The following is a 13,410-nucleotide window of genomic DNA, read 5'->3' as shown; positions in this document are numbered from 1 at the left end:
AGGCTTTGAATACGGGGTGGTTTCTCTGAAATTTACATACTTATACGTACTTAGACACCTTGATTGTTTCTGTCTACAATACTTCTATTGCAAAGCTCTGCATTTCAGCCACAATAGAGCTGTGTCGACTTTTCACATGTTTTAAAAAATGTTTATTATTGAAAAACATATCGTGTAAGATCCTTAGATTTTCATATTCACTGGGTATTAGGATAAAATGTGTAATATATAAAATATTAAAAGATTTTGTTTATAAGATAAAAGATATTTATTTCTTAAATAATTTAATTTATAAGTATAGATTAATCTATACGTGTATATAGAGCGTTTTGGTGCTAGATAATCGATGAAAACAGGCCAGATTTATAACTTTAGTGCGCGTGAAAAGCTTTTTTATTTTATGGAAAACTAGGACAAACGAGCGTTTGGGTCACCTGGTGTTAAGTGATCACCACCGTCCACATTGTCATGCAACACCAGAGGAATCACAGGAGCGTTGACAGCCGTTTTAGGAATGTGGACGCTTTTTTGATGGTATCCATGTCGTTTCGTCCTAGAAACACCGCACAAGGAAGCTCATTTCACAGCTTTTCAGTACATAGAGGAAAGCTCCTTGAAAACCGCAGTGTGGAGGACCGCCACACATCCAGATGGGGAGGATGATATACCTACTAATTTGTAGCGTGTCATGCGAAGGTGGAATTTGGCGACAGGAATCAGCAGCTCTTTGGAACGCTCCCCGTGATAAATGCGGTAGAAGACACACAATGAAGCGACATCTCTACGCATCGCCAGGTGATCCAGCCGTTCACAGAACACTGGGTCCCCGAGCATTCGAACTGATCTGCATTGCACGCGGTCAAATGGATCGAGCTGATACTGGGGTGCGCCAGACCAGAGATGACAGCAATACTCCATACGTGGCCGCACCTGCGCTTTGTAGAGCACAAGAATGTGGGCCGGCATGAAGTGTAGCCGTGCTCTATATCCAGCCCAGCTCTTTCGTAACCAATTTGGCTTTTCCCTCCAGATGACCGCGGAATTGGCAATCGCTTGAGATTTCGAGACCCAGTATTCCGATACTAGGCGAGGCTGGGAAGGGGTTACATGAAATGGGTTTTTTTTTTGTGGTAAACGCGCAAACTTGAGCCTTCTAAGGGGTTAAATTAGACAAGGTTCACCACCCGTGTGACCAAGACTCCGTGTCACCTTATATAACAGTGTGGCACCAAAACAAGCCGGTTAACGTGTAAATACATAGCCCCACGCACACACCTACACTAACTACAGGCCGATAGGCGGCCATTATGCGAATTGTCATCGTCTGTGACAGATCAGTTTGCGTCTCAATAAAATATTTTAAAAATGCCGTCTTGCGTTGTGAAATAGTGTTAAATTGATACTTTACAAGTATTTGTGGCCATATATGATTATTTAAAGGATAAAAAATTGTTGGGAAATAAAGAAAATAGGGAAGTCCCAGGCCTTAGGGTGTTTGAGGTGACTTAGGGCATTTACCAGTTTATTGCACAAGATACCCGCTAGATAATGAGTACCACAACGGCGCCCTTTTCTGCCATGAAGCAGTAACATGTAAGCAATATTGTCTTTCTGTCTGAAGGGCGCCGTAGCTAGTGAAATTACTGGGAAAATTAGACATAACATTGTAAGTCTCAATTTAAGAGCGCAATTGTAGTGCCACTCAGAATTTTAAGGATTTTCAAGAATCCTGATCGGCACTGCATTAAAATGGGCAGGACGTATCAATTACTATCAGCTGAACGTCCAACTCGTCACGTCCCTTACTGTCATAAAAAAATTATGATTTTTACGATTTTAGTTCCATGTGGGAAACAATTTTCACCGCAGCCATCTTGGATTTCAAAAATGATCCCAAAATCGTTCTCTGCACCCTCGAGAACCTCGGACACGATATCCATATTGTTGAAATCATAATTCTGCACGGCGGCCATCTAGGATTTCAAAAATGATCTCAAATTCGTTATCTGCACCCTCGAGAACCTCGGATACGATATCTATATTGTTGAAATCATAGTTTTGCACGGCGGCCATCTTGGATTTCAAAAATGATCCCAAATTCCTTCTCCGCACCCTCGAGAACCTCGGATACGATATCCATATTGTTGAAATCATAATTTTGCACGGCGGCCATCTTGAATTTAAAAAATGATCCCAAATTCGTTCTCTGTGCCCCCGAGAAACTCGAATACGATATCCTTATTGTTGACTATCTGTAGATAGTATATTGGGAGCCGTTAGTTCATAAATAAACGGTTCATTCGAGTGCCTATTGAATGAAGGTAGTATTTAAATTCTCTTGCCTTTTGAAGTCACCGCGGATATACACAGTGTTTTTACTTATTATCAAATTTATTATTGCACTCAGACTAACGGCCGTTCCCAATATTCTTGTGTCTAACTTCAGATAAAAATCGTAACTATCGTTGACTTTTCTGTCCCAATAAACTTATCGACGGTAACTCCCCTTATCCGTACACGCTGTCTGTCAATGGGACGACGTATAGCTTACCAGCGAAAGACGTTTGTATGGAAATTGCAATTCATGCGTCCCAATATAAAGCGATAAGAATGACTTATCGTGTATATTGGGACAGCTTCAAATTATTGACAGTAGAAGGTAGTAATTTATCTCTATCTGTAAAAAGTATATTGGGAACGGCCGTTAGACAATCTGTGAACTCCGCCAAGTTTGCACCATTATCCGTCCGTATTTACCAGAATGTACCTAAAAAACTAAATATTTACTTATACAGAATAGCATGTATGTGTGTATGAATGTTCACTTGAAACATGAGAACCGTTAGCGGATTTGAAATGAAGCTTTGCACACATATAAAGGGCGACATGACCTCTCCGACAAACATGATGACAATGCATGTGTATGGACTGCGATTCAGGTACTTTGCAGACTGACTTTTGTATCAGAAAACATTTTATTTGTGACTACTTACTTTCCACTGCTCAGATTTTTCTCTTCCGATGCAATGGAATAAATTGGGTGGATCCGCATTAAAAAATTTATCAAAATGACTCATTTTTATGGACAACTGACTCTAGATTCTAGACAGAGTAGGTATGGATGGATACTTACATATTAATTTCAACTGCAGCTCGTGTAAGAACACTCATACCATCAGAGGGAACACCTATAACATTTTGTTTTATACACTCTTTATTTTGCGTCCCTATAAATTTGTCCATTACTGTCGTTGCGATTTATTCTCTACTACTAATCAACTAATCAATACACAATTTTATAATATAACTAGCTGACCCGACAGACGTTGTTGTTCGACGTTGCTCTAATGGTTCCAGAGATATCGTGATCAGTGACTATATGCGTGGAAATCTCTTATATACAGGTTGTCCCAAAGTTATGGGACATGAAGGGAAAGTACCTAAAATATCGATCATAGGCTATTTTTCTGAAAGAAGACTTTATGTTATTTTTGAAAGTTAAAAATTCTGCATTCAAAGATTTTCTAAAAATTACTTGCCTCGTCTGGGAATCGAAACGACTTAAATGTAAAAAAAACACCCCTACTTTTATGATGCCAATCGAAAGAATGGCCAAAAACTAATAACTCTTCTTAAGGCGAGGTTTTCCCAACACTTTAGGTAAAAATTGCGCGAACGTTAGATTCGATAGGTACGCATGGACACGGGCGTCGGGCATGGCTGAGAACGAACCGAGCGATGCGTGTCAACGACCGCCGACCCAGAATGAACCGCGTAATATTTAAAACTTACAGTTGTGCTAGAGTACGGAATTACTGTGATAATATTTTTTATGCATTTTTGAAGTAAATCTTTTTTATCGACGTATGAGAGAAATGTTATATTACGCGCAAAATTATGATTTCAACATTATGGATATCGTATCCGACGATCGGCGGCCATCTTTGAATTCAAAAATGATCACAGAATCGTTCTCTGCACCCTCGAGAACCTCGGACATGATATCCATATTACTGAAATAATAATTTTGTGCGGCGGCCATCTTGGATTTCATAAATGATCACAAAATCGTTCTCTGCACCCTCGAGAATCTCGGACACGATATCCATATTGCTGAAATCATAATTTTGGGCTGCGGCCATCTTGGATTACAAATATGATCACACAATCGTTCTCTGCACCCTCGAGAACCTCGGACACGATATCCATATTGTTGAAATCATAATTTTGTGCGGCGGCCATCTTGGATTTCAAAAATGATCACAAAATCGTTATCTGCACTCTCGAGAACCTCGGACACGATATCCATATTGCTGAAATCATAATTTTGTGCGGCGGCCATCTTGGAATACAAATATGATCACACAATCGTTCTCTGCACCCTCGAGAACCTCGGACACGATATCCATATTGCTGAAATCATAATTTTGTGCGGCGGCCATCTTGGATTTCAAAAATGATCACAAAATCGTTATCTGCACCCTCGAGAACCTCGGACACGATATCCATATTGCTGAAATCATAATTTTGTGCGGCGGCCATCTTGGAATACAAATATGATCACACAATCGTTCTCTGCACCCTCGAGAACCTCGGACACGATATCCATATTGCTGAAATCATAATTTTGTGCAGCGGCCATCTTGGAATACAAATATGATCACACAATCGTTCTCTGCACCCTCGAGAACCTCGGACACGATATCCATATTGCTGAAATCATAATTTTGTGCGGCGGCCATCTTGGATTTCAAAAATGATCACAAAATCGTTATCTGCACCCTCGAGAACCTCGGACACGATATCCATATTGCTGAAACCATAATTTTGTGCGGCGGCCATCTTGGAATACAAATATGATCACACAATCGTTCTCTGCACCCTCGAGAACCTCGGACACGATATCCATATTGCTGAAATCATAATTTTGTGCGGCGGCCATCTTGGAATACAAATATGATCACACAATCGTTCTCTGCACCCTCGAGAACCTCGGACACGATATCCATATTGCTGAAATCATAATTTTGTGCGGCGGCCATCTTGGATTTCAAAAATGATCCCAAAATCGTTCTCTGCACCCTCGAGAACCTCGGACACGAGATCCATATTGCTGAAATCATAATTTTGTGCGGCGGCCATCTTGGATTTCAAAAATGATCACAAAATCGATCTCTGCACCCTCGAGAACCCCGGACATGATATCCATATTGCTGAAATCATAATTTTGTGCGGCGGCCATCTTGGATTTCAAATATGATCACACAATCGTTCTCTGCACCCTCGAGAACCTCGGATACAATATCCATATTGCTGAAATCATAATTTTGTGCGGCGGCCATCTTGGATTTCAAATATGATCACACAATCGTTATCTGCACCCTCGAGAACCTCGGACACGATATCCATATTGCTGAAATCATAATTTTGTGCGGCGGCCATCTTGGATTTCAAAAATGATCACAAAATCGTTATCTGCACCCTCGAGAACCTCGGACACGATATCCATATTGCTGAAATCATAATTTTGTGCGGCGGTCATCTTGGATTTATCTAACTTCCCTAAAGTACATAATTATTATATACAAAAATCCCGCGTGGCAAAATAATATTACGTAAATTTTATTTTAGTACTTTCCGACTTACATTTACCTATATATTTCAACAAATACGCTGTCGCAACATCATTATTTTTTTACTATGATTCCCGCTTTGTACTTGTTTGCTAAAATCTTACGTAATGTGAGCCCGAGAGACACGAACACAGTACCTTCCTTGACAGTGGTCACGGGCGTACTGCTGGCTTGAGCGAGCATGCAACCAAGGCGTCGCGTTGGGTTTATTACGAAAAAAATTAATATAAAATAATTCATAAAGCGTATTGATAAATCCCACAGTGAAAACTTATAAATACTAATAAACTATCGAATAAAATAAGTTTTGTGTTTATAGCTATCATAGTTTTATGATAATATAAACAATTCAAATAAAAAAGACTATTTTCAAAAAATAAATCTATCGAGATTTTTTTTTCGTAATCGTGTTTTCGAAACAGATTATTTAGATAAAGAAATGAAGATAAACATGTCAAAAAATTGGAACCGTAGTATTTGTAGAAGTATTTTAAGTAGATTTTTAAAAATGTTACTTTTTAGGACAATAGCGCCTTAAGTAACATATAACACATATTTTTTTGAAAATCTTTGAATGCAGAATTACTAACTTTTAAAAATAGCATAAAGTCTTCTTTCAGTAAAATAGCCTATCGGTACTTTCCCTTCATGTCCTATAACTTTGTGTTTGTATGTTCCCTAATAACTCCTAAACTATTCCACCGATCTCAATGAAATCTTTTGTAATAGATTCGTTGAAGCTCAAGGAACGTTTACATATATAGTTTGTCGTGTCACGATCCCACCCACGCATTCACTCACGCATTTACCATATCTCTCGAACCGTTTATTGATAGAACAACGTCTGGTGGGTCAGCTAGTGAAAATATATAAATAAAATACTGAATGAATTTGTCAATAATATTTCATAACATCAAGAATTATTTCGTAAAATATGCTCCCTGTTGTTTTAATGAAATTCTTTCACAGGAGAACTGTCAAACAGTTCGTCAATAGATTCTCTCATAGAAACTATGTTCATTCATACTAACGGCAATTTTCAATATCCTATCTATCCTTAGTTTAACTTACTACGTAACTTTACTATAGGTAGACAAATCTATTTTACGCTTAGGACTAACATTTCAATAACCTATCGACACACAGCATTGGACTATAACTTTATTGGACATAACTATTGATAGATAAGATCTTGTCATTAAACGGTGACAGCAATGTATCCGTAACTAGAGATACGTTATTGAAAACGGCTGTTAATCGAAATAAAAACTATCCCATCTCTCAAGTTGGACTAAACTGCACTCCATGAATCTCGATTAAAATCCGTTCATTCGTTTAGGAGTTCACTGGAAACAAATACAAGGACACTGGATTTATATATATTATGTTGTTCATCTTGAAAAACGTCCTGAAGACGCGAGCAGATTGCTTCAACACCAACTTTATATCAACAATACTTGGTTGAATTAATGGCTAACAAAAGAAAGTGCTCCAAAGTCGCACCACATCACTTCACGTTGTCGGAAAACTTGTCTCCTGGTAGAGGTGGACCTCGACACACTCCCATCACCCACATGTGTGAAATACTTGAGAGTATGATGACATGGAGTAACCACATTAATAATAAGAATAAGAGCAATGAAATATACTTTCGTTTAAAAAAAATTGTCGGGCTCCTAGGAAGACAATCTGCCCCATCATTTAGCAACGATAACTTATAAGGAAGCGCATTGCCGCTCAGAGGGCAATGGAGAGGGCTATGCTCGGAGATTCCCTGCGAGATCGAATTAGAAATGAGGAGATCCGCATTAGAACCAGTCACCGACATAGCCCAAATGATTGCAAAACTTAAGTAACTACTAAAATAAATAAACTAAATAAAATAAAAATAAATAAACAGTAGGCGGGGCACATATTTCGACGGACAGATGGCCGGTGGGGCAGAAAAGTCCTCGAATAGCAACCACGACGACGAACGAGTCAAGATCGCCGGAATACGTTAGACGAGGGCAGCGCATTACCGCTGGTCGTGGATATTTTTGGGGGAGGCCAATTCCGGCAGTGAACTTCTTCCAGCTGATGATGATGATTTACCAACGAGTATGTTGGGAACTAATTAAACTGACCTAGACTTATGCGGCCTTACAAATAAACTTGGTATAAAGTTATACCAGAGAATGTTAGTGTTCAACTGTGGTCATCATCAGTCTGCAAGTGCAAGATTTTTTTTATGTTTTGGACAAGCCTAAACACTAATTAAAATATAACAAACATAAAGCGGTTGGCAGCTCAGCCCAACCCACTCTCTTATCACTATGAGGATGTAAATACTACGTTATAAGAGGCGACACTGCCTAAGTAACAATTGAAATTTAGTTTGTATGAAACGTGCAGTCATTTGACATAAGTTTGAAATAGTAGCAATTAGAATATGGCGATTGGCGACGAAGTATAATCCGGCTAAGTTTGAAAACGAACAGTTGCTTAAAACGTAGTGGATGTCGGCTATATCCGTTTTTTACAAGATTATAGCCGTCATCTGTCAATCTATCAATGAATACTTGTATACCGGCATAGTTATTCTCATAGAATTGGTATAATATGGGGTCACCATTGGTGAAATTAATCCAAGAAATACTAACACTGTATGCAGATAAAAAATCAAAAACATTATATAATTAGTAACTTTCTTTCAATTATGTGAATGAAGGCCTAATATCTTTAGAAATTTGAAAGAAAAATCTTAATAAAAATTCAGGTATGGAAATAAATAAAACAGAATAACTACATAATAATAAAACACGATAGTTCAAACTTTCAATTTTATAATATTATGTAGGAACTATATACTATATCATCGACAAAATAATTTATTTGGATTGATACATAAAAATGTGACAATTTATACAAGCTTACGAGAAATAGTGTAAAAATTGAATACTCAGTATAAAATAAATTAAATAGCTTTACGACATTTATTCATCGGTGCACATTTGAAGGATTATCGTGTGATCACATCCGGCTATCTCTACCATAGACATAGAATAACGTATAGACGAGCCTATAGCGATATCGTTTTCTCTTTCGCACGCTCTGTTTATCTATACGCTATTATATTGTAGTCTTAGATCTATAGTGACCAAATCTATAAGAAAACATTTAGTAAAATCGTAAATTTCCGTGTCATGTTTATATAATATTTTTACACGCTTTACTAACGATACCTGAGGCCATATTTTTTATCTGTTTTTCGGTTTATCTGTGCGTTTGCACACTAATCTTAAAAACACGTGAATCGATTCGAATACGGTTTTCACTGATATGTGGCCAGATCTCCCGTGAGATTAAGGATTTATTGTTGCATTCCAACTGGTTCATAAACAAAGGAGTGAATTGATGGGATTTTAAGATTTTAATGGAAGATAATATGTAGGAAGATCATTATAAAAATGAAGAAGATTTCCCTATAAAGTTAAAATCCACATTATTGTGAAAAAAAATCAATTCAAATGTAATATTGGCACGTAAACAAAATTACGCGAAGTCGCCGTCGTCCACTTATCTATACTCATAGAATAATAACGCTTAGAACGTGAGTAGGCCCAAACGAAATGAAGCAGTTTCCATCCAGAAGCAGGCGGCCATCTTGGATTTCAAAAATGATCCCAAATTCGTTCTCTGCACCCTCGAGAACCTCGGATACGATACCCATATTGTTGAAATCATAATTTTGCACGGCGGCCAACTTGGATTTCAAAAATTATCCCAAATTCGTTCTCTGCACCCTAGAAAACCTCGGATATAGCTGGGAAAGGCGCCTCTATCGTCTCGCTTTTTCGTTTCACCGAGTTTAAAAAAACAACGATTCTAAAGAACTTCTTTACTTGCACTTCAAAAACTGTAGCAACAATAATTAAATAAAATAAATAAATAATAAATAAATAAATTCTTTATTTTGCTAGAAAACATGTAACAATGGGTGTAAGTAGTTTTAATGTATCAATGTTATCGGCAATTTCTGGCATGCAAAATTACTATTAACAAAATTCTAGTTATTATCATAATTGATTAACAAACTCTATATTTTAAGCACTTAGGTTAATTTAAATTATAATTATTATTTTTAAATGTCATTATTTAAAGGCTAGAATTAATATATATTTTAAAGTCAATTTAATTTAACCTAATGTGTCAACATTTCATTTATGGAATAAAAACATTTATCTATAAGCCATGTAAAAAGATCCTTTTTAAATCGTTGGACGGGTAATACGCGTAAGCTTGGAGGGAGTTTATTAAATATTTTTATACACATGACATAGCTACATTTTCCGTAGGATGCATTATGAAATTTGTGTGCAATCACCAGTCTGTCACCGTTTCTTGTATTTCTCGGATAAATATCTCTTGCTTTTGTAAATAAATGGTCATGTTGTTTGACAAAGATACATATTTCGTATATATACATACAGGGAAATGGAAGAATACGTAATTCTTTAAACAGTGGTTCACACGAATCTAAGTAAAAAGCTCCTGTCATAGCTCTTAAGCATGTCTTTTGGGCTATGAAAGCCCTATTAGCCTCGCTAGAGTTTCCCCACAAGATTAGTCCATATCGAAGTACTGATGCGACGTAACCATGATAAGCTGCCAGGACTGTACTTTGTAAAGCCGTTTTACGCAATCTATATAACACATAAACATATCTATCAATTTTTTGGCATACCATGTCTACATGCTCTTTCCATTTTAGATTTTTATCTAGAAGTACTCCTAAAAAATTAACATGCAAAGCTTCTTCTATTTGGGTATTTGTATAATTTATCTTAAGGCTATAGTTATTAGAGCGGTTACTTAAACTAAATTGCATAAATGAGGTTTTTTTAATATTAACTTGAAGATTATTATCCTCCAGCCAATTTACCACTGTATTAATTTCATTATTAATTTCACTTTCATAAATATCAATCTCATTTTTATTATTACATGTCATAATTATTGATATATCATCGGCAAATAAATAACAGTCATTTTTTGTCACACTAGGCAGGTCATTAATATAAATTAAAAATAATAATGGTCCAATTGGGCAATTATGGTAGCCTTTTCGTCGATAGAATTGATCTCCACACATTGCTTACGGTCTTTTAAGTAGGACTCCATCCAGTTAAGAGCTGGTCCTCTAACGCCATTTTGCTCCAACTTATCCAACAAGATGGTGTGTGATACGAAGTCAAAAGCCTTGCTCATATCAAAAAATATTACACACGTTGGTTTTTTTGAATCTATATTTTCTGCTATTTTGTTAACCAGTTTAAATGCAGCTAATGTTGTCGACTTGTTTTTTTGAAAGCCAAACTGTTGCTTGTTTATTATATTATTTTTTGTAAAAAAAATTGTTAAACGGCCATACATTGCTTTCTCAAAGACTTTTGTAAAAATAGATACGAGTGCAATTGAGCGGTAGTTATTAAGTTGTTTTTTATCGTCTTTTTATGTAGTGGCTTGACCACCGATAATTTTAGTGCGTCTGGGAATTCACCAGTTTCAAACGACAAATTGATTAGGTATGTTATAACTGGTACTAGTTCATCTTTGCATATTTTAATAATTTTTGTGAGAATTTCATCATAGCCTACTGCTTTAGTATTCCTCAACAATTGTATTATTTTTAATGTTTCGTTTTCCGTTACTGGATTGAGAAAAATACTACTTCCAGTTTTATTTTGATTTATACAAGGTTTCAACTTTCGCTTTGTCAGAAATTTATCACTGCTGTTAGTCAAATTTATCCAATAATCATTAAAACTGTTTGCTATATCTTTAGTGTTATTAATCTCATTATTATTTACTATAACTGATTCTATACAAGTGTCACTATTGTTACTTTTTGTTTCATTTTTAATAATTCTCCACGTCGCATAGCATATGTTTTTACTGTTTGCTACATAATGGGTATATACTCAATTTTTTTGATGTGGCAATACAACATTTAAGTGTTCTTGCATATTTCAAATAATTATTCTTATTGCTAACGTCTTTTTTTCTACATTTTCTATATCTTAATACTCTTTTTATTTTACAGCTTATTCGAATACCTTTAGTTATCCATTTGGGCTTTCCATTGGATTCCATATTTTTAATTTTTATTCTCGGAAAACAAAGTCTATATAATAGAGTTACTAAGGAATGAAATTTGCTAAAAGCGTTATTGAAATTTTTTTCTTCATAGACTTCATTGAACGACAAGCTTTTTAGGTAATTTTTGAATAACTCAATATTATAATTACTATAATTACGTTTGTACATAAACATAGATATTTTATTTTTAATGTTAACACTTTCGAAACTTAGAATTTGTGCTGTGTTATGGTCAGAAATATCGTAATCATGTAAAGAACCTATAGCGCCATCAATATTACTTATTATATGATCAATGCATGTGCTATTTCTCGTTGGTAGATTAATGTGTAATCTAAAGTTAAAGTTTTGCACGATTTGCTTTAACTGTTGAGAGATTTTATTACAATTCAGTGTATTAATATTAAAATCTCCTGATATAATAATTTTTTTATTCTTTTTACAGTATTTCTGAAGCACGGTTCTTAGTTTTTCAAAAAATATACTTACATCAGAATCAGGTGTCCAGTAGATACAAATGATAAACAAATTTTTGTCCACTATGTCTATCCCACAACATTCAAATGCTTTCGGTTCACACAAAGTATGTAGGTATTCTAAATTTTTTGATCCTATCCCTTGTGATGTTAATATACAAACACCACCCCTTCTTTTTATTCTACTGTAATTTGATGCTAACAGATACCCATTTAGTTTTATATTACTTTCATGCCCTTTTGGAATGAATGTTTCCGTGAAGCATAGTATGTCAATTTTATCTGTATTTTGCAGATCTTCAACCATGATTTCAATAATTAAATACGTGCCGTTTTTATTAAATTCTTAATTTATATTTTATTTCTTCTTTATTGATGATTTAGGGAAATGTCTATTCACTTGCAACATTATTTGGCTGTCTGTGTGCGTGTTGGCGAATGTAAGTACGTGACTCTCACGCACACATTAATTATAATGTTACTTCCTTAGCATAATAACGCTTAGAACGTGAGTAGGCCCAAGTGAAATGAAACAGTTTCAATGTGGTAGTTTATGACCACATACGTTTTCCGCCGCGTCAGTGTCATTCTGTCAACTTCCATGACATTCAGTGCGCGAAATTTAATTGAAAAATGACTTACTGTGCAGTGAAAGGGTGTCACAAACCGTATTATAATAAAAATTATGATACGAAAATCACATTTCACACCTAAATACTATTTCACAATTTATAATTTAAGCTAATACGTTCGTCAAAACAGCAAAATATTTTGTAAGCAAAACAGCCGCCATTAAAAAATATGCTGCCAGCTATGGAAGTACTATATACCCAGAGTTCCTCCGCTGGGATAGTTTTTTGTGTTTATTGGTAGATATTGATTGGCGGCTATAATGTACGACGCCACATGTTATAAGTATTCAAATTCAAATAAACTTAATTCAATTAGGCTTAAACTAAGCGCTTTGAATAGTCACTATAAATCTTTCTTTTAAATTACTGAATTTTCCATATGTTCGGAAAAAGTTGAACTCATGAGAACATTAACGGCCACTCTTTAACCGACTTCAAAAAAGGAGGAGGTTCTCAATACGTCGGTATGTTTTGAAGTGAAATTTGGCATCATTTTTTAAATCCAAGATGGCTCATAAAATTCGTTCT

General features: G+C 35.7%; 1 protein-coding gene and 1 long non-coding RNA gene across 2 annotated transcripts; both read right to left on the bottom strand.

Moving 5' to 3' along the window:
- Nucleotides 1-4,388: 4,388 nt before the first annotated feature.
- LOC126973739 (uncharacterized) lies at nt 4,389-5,512 on the bottom strand. Its single transcript, XR_007731418.1, has 3 exons — nt 5,392-5,512; nt 4,692-4,791; nt 4,389-4,491 (listed from the first exon to the last, which is right to left on the bottom strand). It is a non-coding gene; the product is annotated as an uncharacterized LOC126973739 (long non-coding RNA).
- A 2,929-nt stretch (nt 5,513-8,441) lies between these two features.
- LOC126973715 (uncharacterized) lies at nt 8,442-11,547 on the bottom strand. Its single transcript, XM_050821044.1, has 2 exons — nt 9,428-11,547; nt 8,442-9,327 (listed from the first exon to the last, which is right to left on the bottom strand). The coding sequence occupies exon 1, from the start codon at nt 10,765-10,767 to the stop codon at nt 9,817-9,819; it is 951 nt and encodes a 316-aa protein (XP_050677001.1). The 5' UTR covers nt 10,768-11,547; the 3' UTR covers nt 8,442-9,327; nt 9,428-9,816.
- Nucleotides 11,548-13,410: the final 1,863 nt, after the last annotated feature.

The sequence above is a fragment of the Leptidea sinapis genome, chromosome 30 (genome assembly GCF_905404315.1).
Source record: "Leptidea sinapis chromosome 30, ilLepSina1.1, whole genome shotgun sequence".
Classification (NCBI taxonomy): Eukaryota; Metazoa; Arthropoda; class Insecta; order Lepidoptera; family Pieridae; genus Leptidea; species Leptidea sinapis.
Note: the sequence above shows the minus strand (reverse complement) of the source record. Positions and strands in the feature narration are given on the sequence as shown.